Below are 14,322 nucleotides of genomic sequence, written 5' to 3' on the forward strand. Positions count from 1 at the left end.
AAAAAAAACGGTGTGGCTAGCTCTAGCGCTGGATGTTCTAAATAAGCGCTCTAATCACACCGGTTTGAGCGTAAGCTGCAAGGACCAATGTAGAATGATCAAACCCGTTTGGTGGTACGTGTCAAAGGGTTAATGAACAAAATAATGAACTATTGATTGAATTCATTTGGACGTAAAATAATTTCAACTCAAAATATGCCATTCTATTTGAAAATACATTTGATTCGTTCTAGAATATTTCTTAGGACCTGCATAGATGAATGAATAATGGATTTATTAATATAGACGGCCAACCACATCGGCACACCACAACAACCACTATTCACACTACACTTTTTTTTTTTACAGGCAAAATCAATTAATCAATTCTATGTGAAAGCAGCATAAGATTGCTAGTAAACACCTGAAAGTTAATAGAAATGTCCAAAAACTCGACAGCGATCATGTAGGCCTATACCGGCATTTAAAACAATTATAGAAATATGTTCATTTGACATGTTCGTTTCACAAATATAAGTGTGTAGGAGAGAGAGAAAAGGAGTGGTTTCCATGCTGAATAGGAGCAGCAGCAGCAGGGCTGGCTCTTGCTGTGGCTGTTAGCTAAGTAGAAGCGATGGATTAGCGAGTAGCTACAGAGCGGCGGTAGCGGTAATGTCGTCTTGACTCTCATTTCTCTTTGGGCCGGCGCGACCATGCATGCCCTCAGAGGGCTGATGAGTCGTGACGCCGAGGCCTGACCCAACCAGGGAGTTGTTGCCATTATGTACAAGTAGAAGGATAACGAGGCATTAATGCTAATGTGGGGGACCGAAGGAGGGAGGGAGGGAGGGAGGAAGGAGAGAAGCAGCACATCATCAACGGCTGTGGCCGTGCAATCCACCACCACTACCATCACTATCACTACTCACTAACACCGCCTGTCTGACCGCCCACCCGCCACCACCACCACCACCCTTTATGGCTCAGCCCTGTCATCTAACTATCCTCCCCTCCACAACCAGCCTCATCCTCTTTAGGAACCATTAGGGGCCAGCCCCAGCCTCCACACCCGCACCGGGCTGGTGGCCAGTGAGACAGAGCCATGGTTGTGGTGGTGGTCAGTCCGTGCCCACTAGTTGGACTGTATGTATGTGTAGCCCAGAGCAAGAGGAAGAGTGGTTTACAATGTATAAGGAAGGAGTTGTACCGCGAGCAAAACACAGGCACACACCACCCCCTCCCTGCGCCTTCCCCACAGACAGTACATCTCTGCCGCCCATACGATTGATTAAAACTGATGGGCCTCATTAATACTTTGATACAATGCATCTGTCGTGGGTGACACCATTGGATGCGTATTAACGGAGAGGATCATATTTAAAACGGTTCCGCTGAACACTCAGAGAGAGGAAAAGGAATTAAGCTTGCACACTCTTTCACTCATAGACACATGGGTTCATTCATTTACTCTCTTTCTCTCCATCTCCTATCTCCCTCCCTCCCTTCCTCCCCCCACCCCCTGTGATTATAAAAGGTCTTTAGATCCATGGAAGTGAATGAATTACCAAAGGCAAAGACAGGGTTGCGATTCAGACGCCATGAATGACAAATTACCCCTTTGTTCCCTTCATCAATTGCATGCCTAATGAAATCAAACTCACGCCGATCGCACCAGGAGAGGAGAGGGTGCTCCAAATGGGAGAAGACCTGCTGTGATTTGTAACCTTTCTCCCCTAAGTGGAGATTAACGCAAATCGTCTCGTATTGTTCCCCTCCCGGATGCCAAAAAAATTGAACCTCTAGAATGGGGTGTCACAAAGATATCCTTTACTAGCTCTGTATTTACAGCAGAGTGAAACTACACTGAGTGGACAAAACATCTTTCCATGACATAGGCTGACCAGGTGAATCCAGGTGAAAGCTATGATGTCACTTGTTAAATTCACATCAATCAGTGTAGATGAAGGGGAGGAGTCCAGTTAAAGAAGGATTTTTAAGCCTCGAGACAATTGAGACATGGATTGTGTATGTGTGCCATTCAGAGGGTGAACGAGCAAGACAAAATATTTAAGTGCTTTTGAACGGGGTATGGTAGTAAGTGCCAGGCGCACCGGTTTGAGTGTGTCAAGAACTGCAACGCTGCTGGATTTTTCACGCTCAATAGTTTCCCGTGTGTATCAAGGATGGTCCACCACCCAAAAGACATCCACACAACTTGACACAACTGTGGGAAGCATTGGAGTCAACATGGGCCAGTATCCCTGTGGAGTCCATGCCCTGACGAAATGAGGCTGTTTTGAGGGCAAAATGTGGGGGTGTATATACCCGTGCAAATACAGTAAAATTGTCAGAGAAAAATAAGAATTCATTATAAAAGACAAAATAATTTTTTGTGGTTTTCCTCTTTCCGGCCCCCAGAACCACTCCTCTCCCTAACTCTCCTCTCCCTAACTCTCCTCTCCCTAACTCTCCTCTCCCTATCTCTCCTCTCCCTAACTCTCCCTCCTACAGATACGGGACACCTCTGCTCTTTTCTCCTCTACTTTTATCCTGAAGGTTAACTCTTGACCTCCACCCCCTATCCTTCACTCTGTAAACTCCTATATCTTCTCTAGCATTTGACTAATTAATGTGGTCAAGTGGGGTCCTGATTTTCAAATCCTGGCCAGGACCCAACAAAATAAGAAAGGACTGGGCCACAAGTGTTCTCTGCTGTCTGGTCTGTCTTTTCCACTACTGCACACTCCAATTAACATAACAGTAACATGGACCCCACTCCTCGGCCGATAGAGGATGCCCTCGTTACCCCCCCCCCCCCCCCATCTATCCCCCCTCTGGGGACCACTCTGCTAATTAGTATTAATTACTCTTAATCCTAACCCCTAAATAGAATCACTGGCTTCTCTTCGCCTCTCTGGGCCTAGCTGCCAGAGTAGAGCAGAGCAGGCACCCTCGTAGACAGCCATCCAACCGGTCAGTCTATTTATAGGCCCCGTGTGGACTGGAAGGAAGGCATTGGTATTGGCAGGACACGCAAGTCAAGCCCCGACCTGATAATTGTTCCAGTGACATTACATACAAACTTGGCTGATGGAATTCAGGTCACAGCAAACTTATTACATCTGGACAAAATAAAATGTCCCTCAATGGATAAATCTTATTTTTTCTTTGAAATGAATTATTATAAACAAATTAATTATATTTAACGGGGGATCTCATTCATCAATTCCCTATTTAGTAATTGAAGGTAGAATGTAATAGCCTCACAAGCACTCCTTCAGTAATCCTATCATTGTTTTTATATTGTGCTGGCTCATCTGCATAATGAAAAATCATACATTGAGACAATTGGCTTGTAGGGACTCATTTTATGACACTGTACCATAATCTAAAGAGCTTTCACACAATTACAGCAACAAAATAAATATGATATACCTAAATCCACCTATTAACAGCATACTTTATTGTATCCTCTGGGCAGTGAATGGTATTCATGTGAAACCCCTCCTATGAATACTTTAGTGTCCCTGGTGTCTCTTTCAGTCCATTGAAGAACCTCTATTGATTGTCTGTTGGACTGGACATGAAGTCGATAGAGGCTTACATACAGTTGGACTGGGCATCAGGTTGCTTAGCTTAAGCTATTCAGTTGATATCCTGCAAATGACTTGGTCTGTGGTCGTTCACCGTGCTTGGTTGCGGTTTGACTCGAGGTAGAAGTTGTTCCTATAACCGCAAACCTAAAATCAGATGACCTTAATCCCAAACCTGGCCATGACCGTTAGGAGGAATATCTGACCCTGTTTCAGTCATTAGTGGGGAACTTCTACCTTCTCAGTTTGTCCAAAATGCACTACATGCGCAAAAGTATGTGGTCACTTGCTCGTCGAACATCTCATTCCAAAATCATAGGCATTAATATGGAGTTGGTCCCCCCTATGGCGCTATAACAGCCTCCACTCTTCTGGGAAGATGTTCCACTAGATGCTGGAACATTGCTGCGGGGACTTACTTCTATTTAGCCACAAGAGCATTAGTGAGGCCGGGCACTGATGTTGGGCGATTAGGCCTGGCTCGCAGTCGGCGTTCCAATTCATCTTAAAATGTTGTTTGATAGGGTTGAGGTCAGGGCTCTGTGCAGGCCAGCAAAGTCCTTCCAAACCAACCTTGACAAACCATTTCTGTATAGGCCTCACTTTGTGCACGGGGGCATTGTCATGCTGAAACAGGAAAGGGCCTTCCCTAAACTGTTGCCACAAAGTTGGAAGCACAGAATAGTCTAGAATGTCATTGTATACTGTAACGTTAAGATTTTCACTGGAACTAAGGGGCCTAAACAGCCCCAGACCATTATTCCTCTTCCACCAAACTCTACAGCATTCTCCTGGCATCCACCAAACCCAGATTAGTCTGTCGGACTGACAGATTGTGAAGCGTGAGTCATCACTCCCGAGAATGCGTTTCCACTGCTCCAGTGGAGGCGAGCTTTACGCCACTTCAGCCAACACTTGGCATTGGGAATGGTGATCTTAGGTTTGTGTGCGGCTGCTCGGCAATAGAAACCTATTTCATGAAGCTCCCGATGAACAATTCTTGCTCTCGCGTTGCTTCCAGAGGCAGTTTAGAACTCGGTAGTGAGTGTTGCAACCCGAGGACAGACGATTTTTACACGCTACCCGCTTCAGCACTTGGTGGTCCCGCTCTGTGAGCTTGTATGGCCTACCACTTCGCGGCTGACCCGTTGTTGCTCTTAGACATTTCCATTTCACAATAACAGTACTTACAGTTGACCGGGGCAGCTCTAGCAGGGCAGAAATTTGATGAACTGACTTGTTGGAAAGATGCCATCGTTGAAAGTCACTGAGCTCTTCAGTAACGCCATTTGAATGCCAATATTTGTCTATGGAGATTGCATGGCTGATTGCTCGGTTTTATACACCTGTCAGGAACGGGTGTCCACATATGAATGCACTAATTTGAAGGGGTGTCCACATACTTTTGCATATATAGTCTTCAAAGTATTTGAGGTGTGCTTCAAGCTTTTGGGATTCTTTTATTTGTTCTATTATAACATGTAATCTAAATCAAAGCTAGCTTGACATATGTTTTGACCCATATCTGGTACAGAGGTCTAGAATGGACCCACAGTGTGGTGACTAGGCATTCCCTCTTACCTGTGGTGCCTACGCCCAGCTGCAGGGTGCTGCGGTCCTTGGTCAGCCCATTTGTCTTGGGGCTGGCGGTGGGGGCGATAGTGGTGACTGCTCTGGGTGGTCGTTTCCCTGGCACCTTGACCGTGGTCCTCAACAGGTCAATCTCTTTCCCGTGCACATTCTGCATGTAGTCCTGGAACACACAAGCATCACAAAAAAACACACAGAGTCAAGGTCATTACTCTAAAACGTGGATATTCCATTAAAAAAAAAACGCAAACTGCCCCCATTAGCTGACAAGAAATAACTTTTCAATTTTGTTTTATGATATGACATATATCTTTCATCCACTTCAAAGCAAAATAAAAAAGTACCAAAAGATCGACAGCTAAGAGAAGTTTCAGAACATTAGGTATCACCTGTGCTCATGCTGCCTCACAAGCTAGTTGGCTTTTAGAGGCTTAATGAGTAGACTAATGAACACAAACAGTCATTCTCTTTCAATTTGGTCATTTGATTTGGATTTAAAACAACATCACCATCCCAAGTGGATGATGAAGGAAAGCCAAGGTGAAACTCATTGATATCAGCAGATATCAATGAGGAGAACTCTGCGCTCTGCTCGGCCTTTTACTGGGTTACTGGGTGCACCCCCCTCCCCCCCATCATCTCTAAATCTCTCTCCTTTCCTTTATCACAGTGCCATAAAGCACTCATCTCTTCCCCTGCCTCTTCTCTAATTACCCAGCCAGCTAGCGCTCCTCATTCTCATTTCATTTTATTGCTGGAATTAACAGCCAGATCGAAGCGTGCAAAGCTATTAAGATGTGTGATTAAGCCACATTCAATTAGTTTCTACAAACAATTTAATTGATGTAGCAGATAGAATTAACAGAAGGTGATTGTGTGGATGGCTTGGCTGACTGCGAAATTAAAGGGATCCTCGCGCTCTCGTTCCATGTCTCGCTCTCCTACCCACCTTCTCTCTTTCCCGGTTGCTCTCGCTCCCAACCCACTCTGTCTCTCTCTATAACACCCTCTGTCTCTCTCTCTCTCTCTTTCTCTCTATAACACCCTCTGTCTCTCTCTCCATAACACCCTCTGTCTCTCTCTCTCTCTCTATAACACCCCCGGTCTCTCTCTATAACACCCTCTGTCTCTCTCTCTCTCTCTCTCTCTCTCTCTCTATAACACCCTATATCTCTCTCTCTCTCTCTTTACAACACCCTATATATCTCTCTCTATAACACCCTCTGTCTCTCTCTATAACACCCCCGGTCTCCCTCTATAACACCCTCTGTCTCTCTCTCTCTCTCTCTATAACACCCTCTGTCTCTCTCTATAACACCCTATATCTCTCTCTCTCTCTCTCTCTCTTTATAACACCCTATATCTCTCTCTCTCTCTCTATAACACCCTCTGTCCCTCTCTGTAACACCCTCTCTCTCTCTCTCTATAACACCCTATGTCTCTCTCTCTCTCTATAACACCCTCTGTCTCTCTTTATAACACCCTCTATCTCTCTCTCTATAACACCCTGTCTCTCTCTCTCTATATAACACCCTCTGTCTTTCTCTCTCTCTATAACACCCTCTATCTCTCTCTCCATAACACCCTCTGTCTCTCTCTCTCTCTATAACACCCCCGGTCTCTCTCTATAACACCCTCTGTCTCTCTCTCTCTCTCTCTCTCTCTCTCTCTCTCTATAACACCCTCTGTCTCTCTCTATAACACCCTCTGTCTCTATCTATAACACCCTATCTCTCTCTCTCTCTCTCTCTCTCTCTCTCTCTCTCTCTCTCTTAACAACACCCTATCTCTCTCTCTCTCTCTCTTTACAACACCCTCTATCTCTCTCTCTCTCTCTTTACAACACCCTATATCTCTCTCTGTCTCTCTCTATAACACCCTCTGTCTCTCTCTATAACACCCTATATCTCTCTCTCTCTCTCTCTTTACAACACCCTATATCTCTCTCTCTCTCATTACAAAACCCTCTGTCTCTCTCTACAACACCCTCTGTCTCTCTCTCTCTCTCTCTACAACAACTTCTGTCTCTCTCTCTCTCTCTACAACACCTTCTGTCTCTCTCTCTCTCTACAACACCCTCTGTCTCTCTCTCTCTACAACACCTTCGGTCTCTCTCTCTCTCTACAACACCCTCTGTCTCTCTCTCTCTCTACAACACCCTCTGTCACTCTCTCTCTCTACAACACCCTCTGTCACTCTCTCTCTCTACAACACCCTCTGTCACTCTCTCTCTCTACAACACCCTCTGTCACTCTCTCTCTCTCTACAACACCCTCTGTCTCTCTCTCTCTCTACAACACCCTCTGTCTCTCTCTCTCTCTACAACACCTTCTGTCTCTCTCTCTCTATAACACCCGCTGTCTCGATAACACCCTCTGTCTCGATAACGCCCTCTGTCTCGATAACGCCCTCTGTCTCGATAACGCCCTCTGTCTCGATAACGCCCTCTGTCTCGATAACGCCCTCTGTCTCGATAACGCCCTCTGTCTCTCTAACGCCCTCTGTCTCTCTAACGCCCTCTGTCTCTCTAACGCCCTCTGTCTCTATAACGCCCTCTGTCTCTATAACGCCCTCTGTCTCTATAACGCCCTCTGTCGCTCTGTCTCTATAACACCCGCTGTCTCTATCTCTCCTTCTCTCCCCTTCTCTCCATCCCCCTCTGTCTGCTTGGTTGCTCAGAATGGGAATAAACAGGTGTCTAGTAATGTAACAGCAGTTCCTGTTCTGCCTCACCTCTGCTCAGTAAGTTAGCAGACAGACACTCCAGACAGAGCTTATAGACATGCCTCGGGTGACCTACGACCTATAATGATCTAGATCTACAGAGCTGCTAACTAGTCAATTACAGACGGGTAAATTCCAAAATAAAGGAAACACTTGAGTAAATGAGGAACACAAATTATATTGAAAACAGGTACTTCCACACAGGTATGGCTCCAAGTTAATTATAAAAATGCCCAGTTGTTCATTATTTTGGCTACCATGATAGAAGAGATCTCAGTGACTTTCAATGAGGGGTCTCAAAGGAGCAGAGGGGGTTTAAAGTGTATGTGTGTGTGTATGCGTCTGTGTGTTTCAGTCACCAGATCTCAACCCAATTGAACACATGGGAGATTCTGGAGTGGCGCCTGAGACAGCGTTTTCCACCACCATCAGTACAACACAACATCTCTAGTGCAAGAATGGAGTCGCATCCCTCCAATAGAGTTCCAGACATGTGTAGAATCTACGCCAAGGTGCATTGAAACTGTTCTGGCGGCTTGTAGTGGCCCAACTCCCTATTTTGTCAATTACCTGTACATCACTGTAATGCTACATTGCTCTGCTAACAATGGATACTAAATTACTCCATTATCATCTCACGAGAAGAATATCATCCAATCATATTGTACTAGTCTCATGCGCCGAATACAACAGGTGTAGACCTTACAGTGAAATGCGTACTCACGAGGCCCCTAATCAACAATGCAGTTAAAAAATAAAATAAATAAGAATAAGAAATAAAAGTAACAAGTAATTAGGGAGCAGCAGTAAAATAAAAATAGCGATGTGCGGGGGTACCGTCAATGTGCGGGGGTACCGCTTAATTGAGGTATTTGAGGTAATATGTACATGTAGGTAGAGTTACCTATGCATAGATAATAACAATAGAGAGTAGCAGTGGTGTAAAAGAGAGAGAGGGGGCAATACAAACAGTCTGGGTAGCCATCTGATTAGATGTTCAGGAGTCTTATGGCTTGGGGGTAGAAGCTGTTAAGAAGCCTTTTTGTCCTAGACTTGGCGCTCTGGTACCGCTTGCCGTGCGGCAGCAGAGAGAACAGTCTTATGACTAGGGTGTCTGGAGTCTGACAATTTTTAGGGCCATCCTCTGACACCGCCTGGTACAGAGGTCCTGGATGGCAGGAAGCTTGGCCCCAGTGATGTACTGGGCCGTACACACTACTCTCTGTAGTGCCTTGCGGTCAGCGGCCGAGCAGTTGCCATACCAGGCAGTGATGCAACCAGTCAACCAGTCATGCTCTCGATGGTGCAGCTGTAGAACCTTTTGAGGATCTGAGGACCCATGTCAAATCCTTTCAGTCTCCTGAGGGGGAATAGGTTGCCCTCTTCACGACTGTCTTGTTGTGCTTGGACCATGTTAGTTTGTTGGTGATGTGGACACAGAGGCACTTGAAGCTAATCTATGATCATAAAACCAGATTTAGTGTATTTACTGTATGTTGCAAGCAAATGACAATGCTTTTTCGAGTATGAATGTCTTTTGCTGAGAAGTGTTAATCTATGATCTTGCTAATATACATTATACTATTTCAAATTGGACTCTAAGGTCAAACAAATCTTAATGTGTTAATGTGCACAAATACTTCTCCAACTTTCACTAAACATATGGAATTGTTTTAAGATGGTCATACAATGGATCATTTCACTATTTGAATTAGATTTTTTGGGGTTATTTGATAAAATATTGAATTTGGAATTTACTACTATAGCCCATAGAAACGCATTCAATGTGTCATTGAATATAAGATTTGTCATAAATGGCAGAAAAAGACAGCCAAAAAAAATAAATCACCAGGAATAGGGTTTGGAAGTGTCTGTCTTATATCTAGGAGATATACACTACCGGTCAAAAGTTTTAGAACACCGACTCATTCAAGGGTTTATCTTAATTTTTACTATTTTATACATTGTAGAATAGTGAAGACATCACAACTATGAAATAACACATACGGAATCATGTAGTAACCAAAAAAAGTGTATTTTATATTGAGATTCTTCAAATAGCCACCCATTGCCTTGATGACAGCTTTGCACACTCTTGGCATTCTCTCAACCAGCTTCACCTGGAATACTTTTCCAACAGTACTGAAGGAGCTCCCACATATGCTGAGTACTTGTTGTCTGCTTTTCATTCACTCTGCGGTCCGACTCATCCCAAACCATCTCAATTTGGTTGAGGTCAGGGGATTGTGGAGGCCAGGTCATCTGATGCAGCACTCCATCACTCTCCTTCTTGGTAAAACAGCCCATACACAGCCTGGAGGTGTGTTGGGTCATAGTCCTGTTGAAAAACAAATTATAGTGGGACTAAGCCCAAACCAGATGGGATGGCGTATCGCTTCAGAATGCTATGGTAGCTATGCTGGTTAAATGTGCCTTGAATTCTAAATAAATCATTGACAGAGTCACCAGCAAAGCACCCCCGTCACACCTCCTCCTCCATGCTTCACGTTGGGAAATACACACGCGATCATCTGTTCACCCACACCACGTCTCACAAAGACAAGGCGGCTGGAACCAAAAATCTCAAATTTGGACTCCAGACCAAAGAACACATTTCCACCTGTCTAATGTCCAATGCTCGTGTTTCTTGGCCCAAGCAAGTCTCTTCTTCTTATTGGTGTCCTTTAGTAGCGGTTACTTTGCAGCAATTCAACCATGAAGGCCTGATTCACACAGTGTCCTCTGAACAGTTGATTCTGAGATGTGTCTGTTACTTGAACTCTGTGAAGCATTTACTGGGGCTGCAATTTCTGAGACTGGTAAATCTCAATGAACTTATCCTCTGCAGCAGAGATAACTCTGGGTCTTCCATTCCTGTGGCGGTCCTCATGAGAGCCAGTTAGCTAGCGCTTGATGGTTTTTGCAACTGCACTTGAAGAAACTTTAAAAGTTCTTGAAATGTCCCTTATTGACTGACCTTCATGTCTTAAAGTAATGATAGACTGTTGTTTCTCTTTGCTTATTTGATTATTGTTTCTCTTTGCTTATTATTTGCCATAATATGGACTTGGACTTTTGCCAAATAGGGCTATCTTCTGTACCTTCTGTACCCTACCTTGTCACAACACAACTGACTGGCTCAAACGCATTAAGAAGGAAAGAAATTCCACACATTAACTTTTAAGGCACACCTGTTAGTTGAAATGCATTCCAGGTGACTACCTCAGGAAGCTGGTTGAGAGAATGCCAAGAGTGTGTGACGCTGTCATCAAGGCAAAGGGTGGCTGTTTGAAGAATCTCAAAAATGGTTGGTTACTACATGATTCCGGATGTGTTATTTCATAGTTTTGATGACTTCACTATTATTCTACAATGTAGAAAATAGTAAAAAAGAAAAGGAAAACCCTTGAAAGAGCAGGTGTTCTAAAATGTTTATGTAAGTGTAGTGTAAGAAATCTCAGGAAATGTGTTTTTTTTTTAGACATATTTAACCCCTTATTTTTTGTTGACACAAAAATACTTCCATCCGTTTGTATGGATTACCTTCAGACGAGTCCCGTGACACTTGGAACTCGTCCGTGCTCCTCAGTCTCCCCTTTCCATAGAGTGGTCATAATAGTTAGTAGCTGAAACGGTTTGGACGTTATAACCGTTTTCGTGAGAAGACCGCTGTAGCTCGGTATCCCACTGATGCGAATGCGGTGAATTGAGACGAAGTCCAATACAAAAACCTGATCAGCTTAAACTGACAGATTTTTTGATGGGGATTTTTTTTATTATGTTGTTATGTGTCAATAGACTCTTAAGGATTTAATGCAAAGGCGAGAACTCATGAGTGGGAGTGGGAGGGGTTAGAGGTCTGTAGACCGGGACAAGCAGGGCATGAGGCAGCCGTGTCGTGCTGTGGGGGGGGTCCTGACTGAGCTGTCTGCCGGCAGGCTGCAGCGGAGTGTTTAAGAGGTATTAGTGGCCCAGCGGGACTCTTGACAGAGACGGATGTGGCAGGTCCCTCAGCCTCCAACAAGCGCCACGCACAGCGGCGAGCGCCATTATAAATACAAGCTAGCGTGGTGGCCCGGGCGTGGCAGGCGCACAGCAGACCCCCAGCAGTAGCAGCTAGCGCCATGCATGTCTCCATTACCATAACTCCAGGACTGGGTGTAACACGCGGGATATGAACCCGGGTCTCCCACGGGAGCAACCAACATCTTAGACTTGGACCACTAGAACAAGAGGGCAGACGCCCCTTGTTCCGTGGGCAGTCACTAATAACAGTCATCTAAGATGGAGTTCTTATAATCAGAGGGTGAAAGATCTCTGCTAGCTTTTATGTCTCTCTGGAAACCTTGTTGATAAATGTACGTTAAATCGTTAATTTAAACTTTTTGTGAGGGACAAGCACGCATGTAGTCGTTTCTCTATTCCCTGCTGCATGTAGTCGTTTCTCTATTCCCTGCTGCATGTAGTCGTTTCTCTATTCCCTGCTGCATGTAGTCGTTTCTCTATTCCCTGCTGCATGTAGTCGTTTCTCTATTCCCTGCTGCATGTAGTCGTTTCTCTATTCCCTGCTGCATGTAGTCGTTTCTCTATTCCCTGCTGCATGTAGTCGTTTCTCTATTCCCTGCTGCATGTAGTCGTTTCTCTATTCCCAGCTGCATGTAGTCGTTTCTCTATTCCCTGCTGCATGTAGTCGTTTCTCTATTCCCTGCTGCATGTAGTCGTTTCTCTATTCCCTGCTGCATGTAGTCGTTTCTCTATTCCCTGCTGCATGTTGTCATTTCTCTATTCCCTGCTGCATGTAGTCATTTCTCTATTCCCTGCTGCATGTAGTCGTTTCTCTATTCCCTGCTGCATGTAGTCGTTTCTCTATTCCCTGCTGCATGTAGTCGTTTCTCTATTCCCTGCTGCATGTAGTCGTTTCTCTATTCCCTGCTGCATGTAGTCGTTTCTCTATTCCCTGCTGCATGTAGTCGTTTCTCTATTCCCTGCCGCATGTAGTCGTTTCTCTATTCCCTGCTGCATGTAGTCGTTTCTCTATTCCCTGCTGCATGTAGTCGTTTCTCTATTCCCTGCTGCATGTAGTCGTTTCTCTATTCCCTGCTGCATGTAGTCGTTTCTCTATTCCCTGCATAGCTAAAACGGTCCACTGCAAACGGAACTACACCAAATGTCTGGATACTCACATGTAAACTGGGGTGGTAGGTGAGGAGGCCGTTGTCACAAAGTGTGACGTATTTCTTCTTCCACTCCTTATTCAGGGACTTCCCACTTCTCTTCAGAAGGATGCCCTGGAGGAGAGAGAAGAGGAGAATAAAGGGTCAGAAAATGTCTTCCTCCAGCTAAACACAGTGGACTAAAACATATACTGCAACAAACTTGGGATGACAATGAGAACACTTGCTCTATCCATAGATCTGACCAGAGGGGTAATATTACAGGAGCAGGTTGCTTGAATGTATATGAGTAAGTATGCGAGTACAACCTTTTAACTTATGATTCTCATTGGTCCACTACAACCTCATAGTCAACGCAACTCAACAGCGGCCACTTGAACCTTCACAATTGGTCCTGTCCTACTGCAAACTACACTCTTACAGTCGAAGTGAGCAGAGACAATCCAATTTGCCCCTGTATGTATTCATCCCTATGTCCTGACCAGTTGAACTTTGGAGGACCTCTCCATCGAGGGATTAGGATGTGTGATCTCCCCCTCTTCAAAGGCCTGATTTAGCCCCTCTCCTCTATTCCACCACCACCATTATCTTCTGGAGCCTCTTAACTCCTCAGATGGTTGGCCTTATCTGCTTGGACAATCCAGGGTAAACAATGGCAGTTCCTCTGCAGGAGTTGGCCAAACACTGGGCTCTGTGGGGCTGTGAGGGTTCTCTGGGGGTATGGACCAGGGAGGGGCACGCTTAATTAGGGAATTACCAGGGGAGTGTTTGTGCTTTTACAGCCAGGGTTGTGTGTGTGTGTGTGTCTCAGTGTTAAATACGGTAACCTCACCCTCCGATATTGTCCTAGGCTTGGCCGTCCTGCAGAGCTGTATAATTCTAATTAACACATCAGGAGCTGACCCTAGTTGACCCAGGCACCAGGCTGGGGGCCGACAATCATCCTAATCCTGGCCCCTGCCTTGATCTGGACCTGACCTACTCATGCTGGGGCCCCAGGACAGCCTCTGTATGCCCAAGGAGAGGACCCCTATACCCTGCTGAACAACATCCATAACCCCCCTACTGGAGGGCCCTAGCAGGCCTCTGATCATCACTTTGTGTGATGGCCTTTTCTTGAAGTTTGAGAACCACTACCCAAAACTGTTTTGCCATTTGAACAAAGACATACTGCTGTTATTAGGGATATTTCAAAGACGGCTTTTAGAAACGTATTTGTATTCTCATGTGCGAAACACATACATACACATACATACATACTG

The 14,322-nt window shown here is 45.0% G+C and overlaps 1 protein-coding gene across 2 annotated transcripts in view; it reads right to left on the reverse strand.

The window, feature by feature from the left end:
- The window catches only part of LOC109871998 (arf-GAP with GTPase, ANK repeat and PH domain-containing protein 3), a 234,263-nt gene that overhangs the window by 82,231 nt on the left and 137,710 nt on the right, over nucleotides 1-14,322 (reverse strand). For both annotated transcript variants that reach the window (XM_020463066.2, XM_031806991.1), the window contains exons 10-11: nucleotides 13,070-13,174; nucleotides 5,154-5,325 (exon numbers count right to left, since the gene is read on the reverse strand). In XM_020463066.2, coding sequence (XP_020318655.1) covers nucleotides 5,154-5,325; nucleotides 13,070-13,174 — 277 coding nt within the window. The remainder of the gene's footprint in view (nucleotides 1-5,153; nucleotides 5,326-13,069; nucleotides 13,175-14,322) is intronic.

Source organism: Oncorhynchus kisutch, linkage group LG27, assembly GCF_002021735.2.
Source record: "Oncorhynchus kisutch isolate 150728-3 linkage group LG27, Okis_V2, whole genome shotgun sequence".
NCBI classification, from domain to species: Eukaryota; Metazoa; Chordata; class Actinopteri; order Salmoniformes; family Salmonidae; genus Oncorhynchus; species Oncorhynchus kisutch.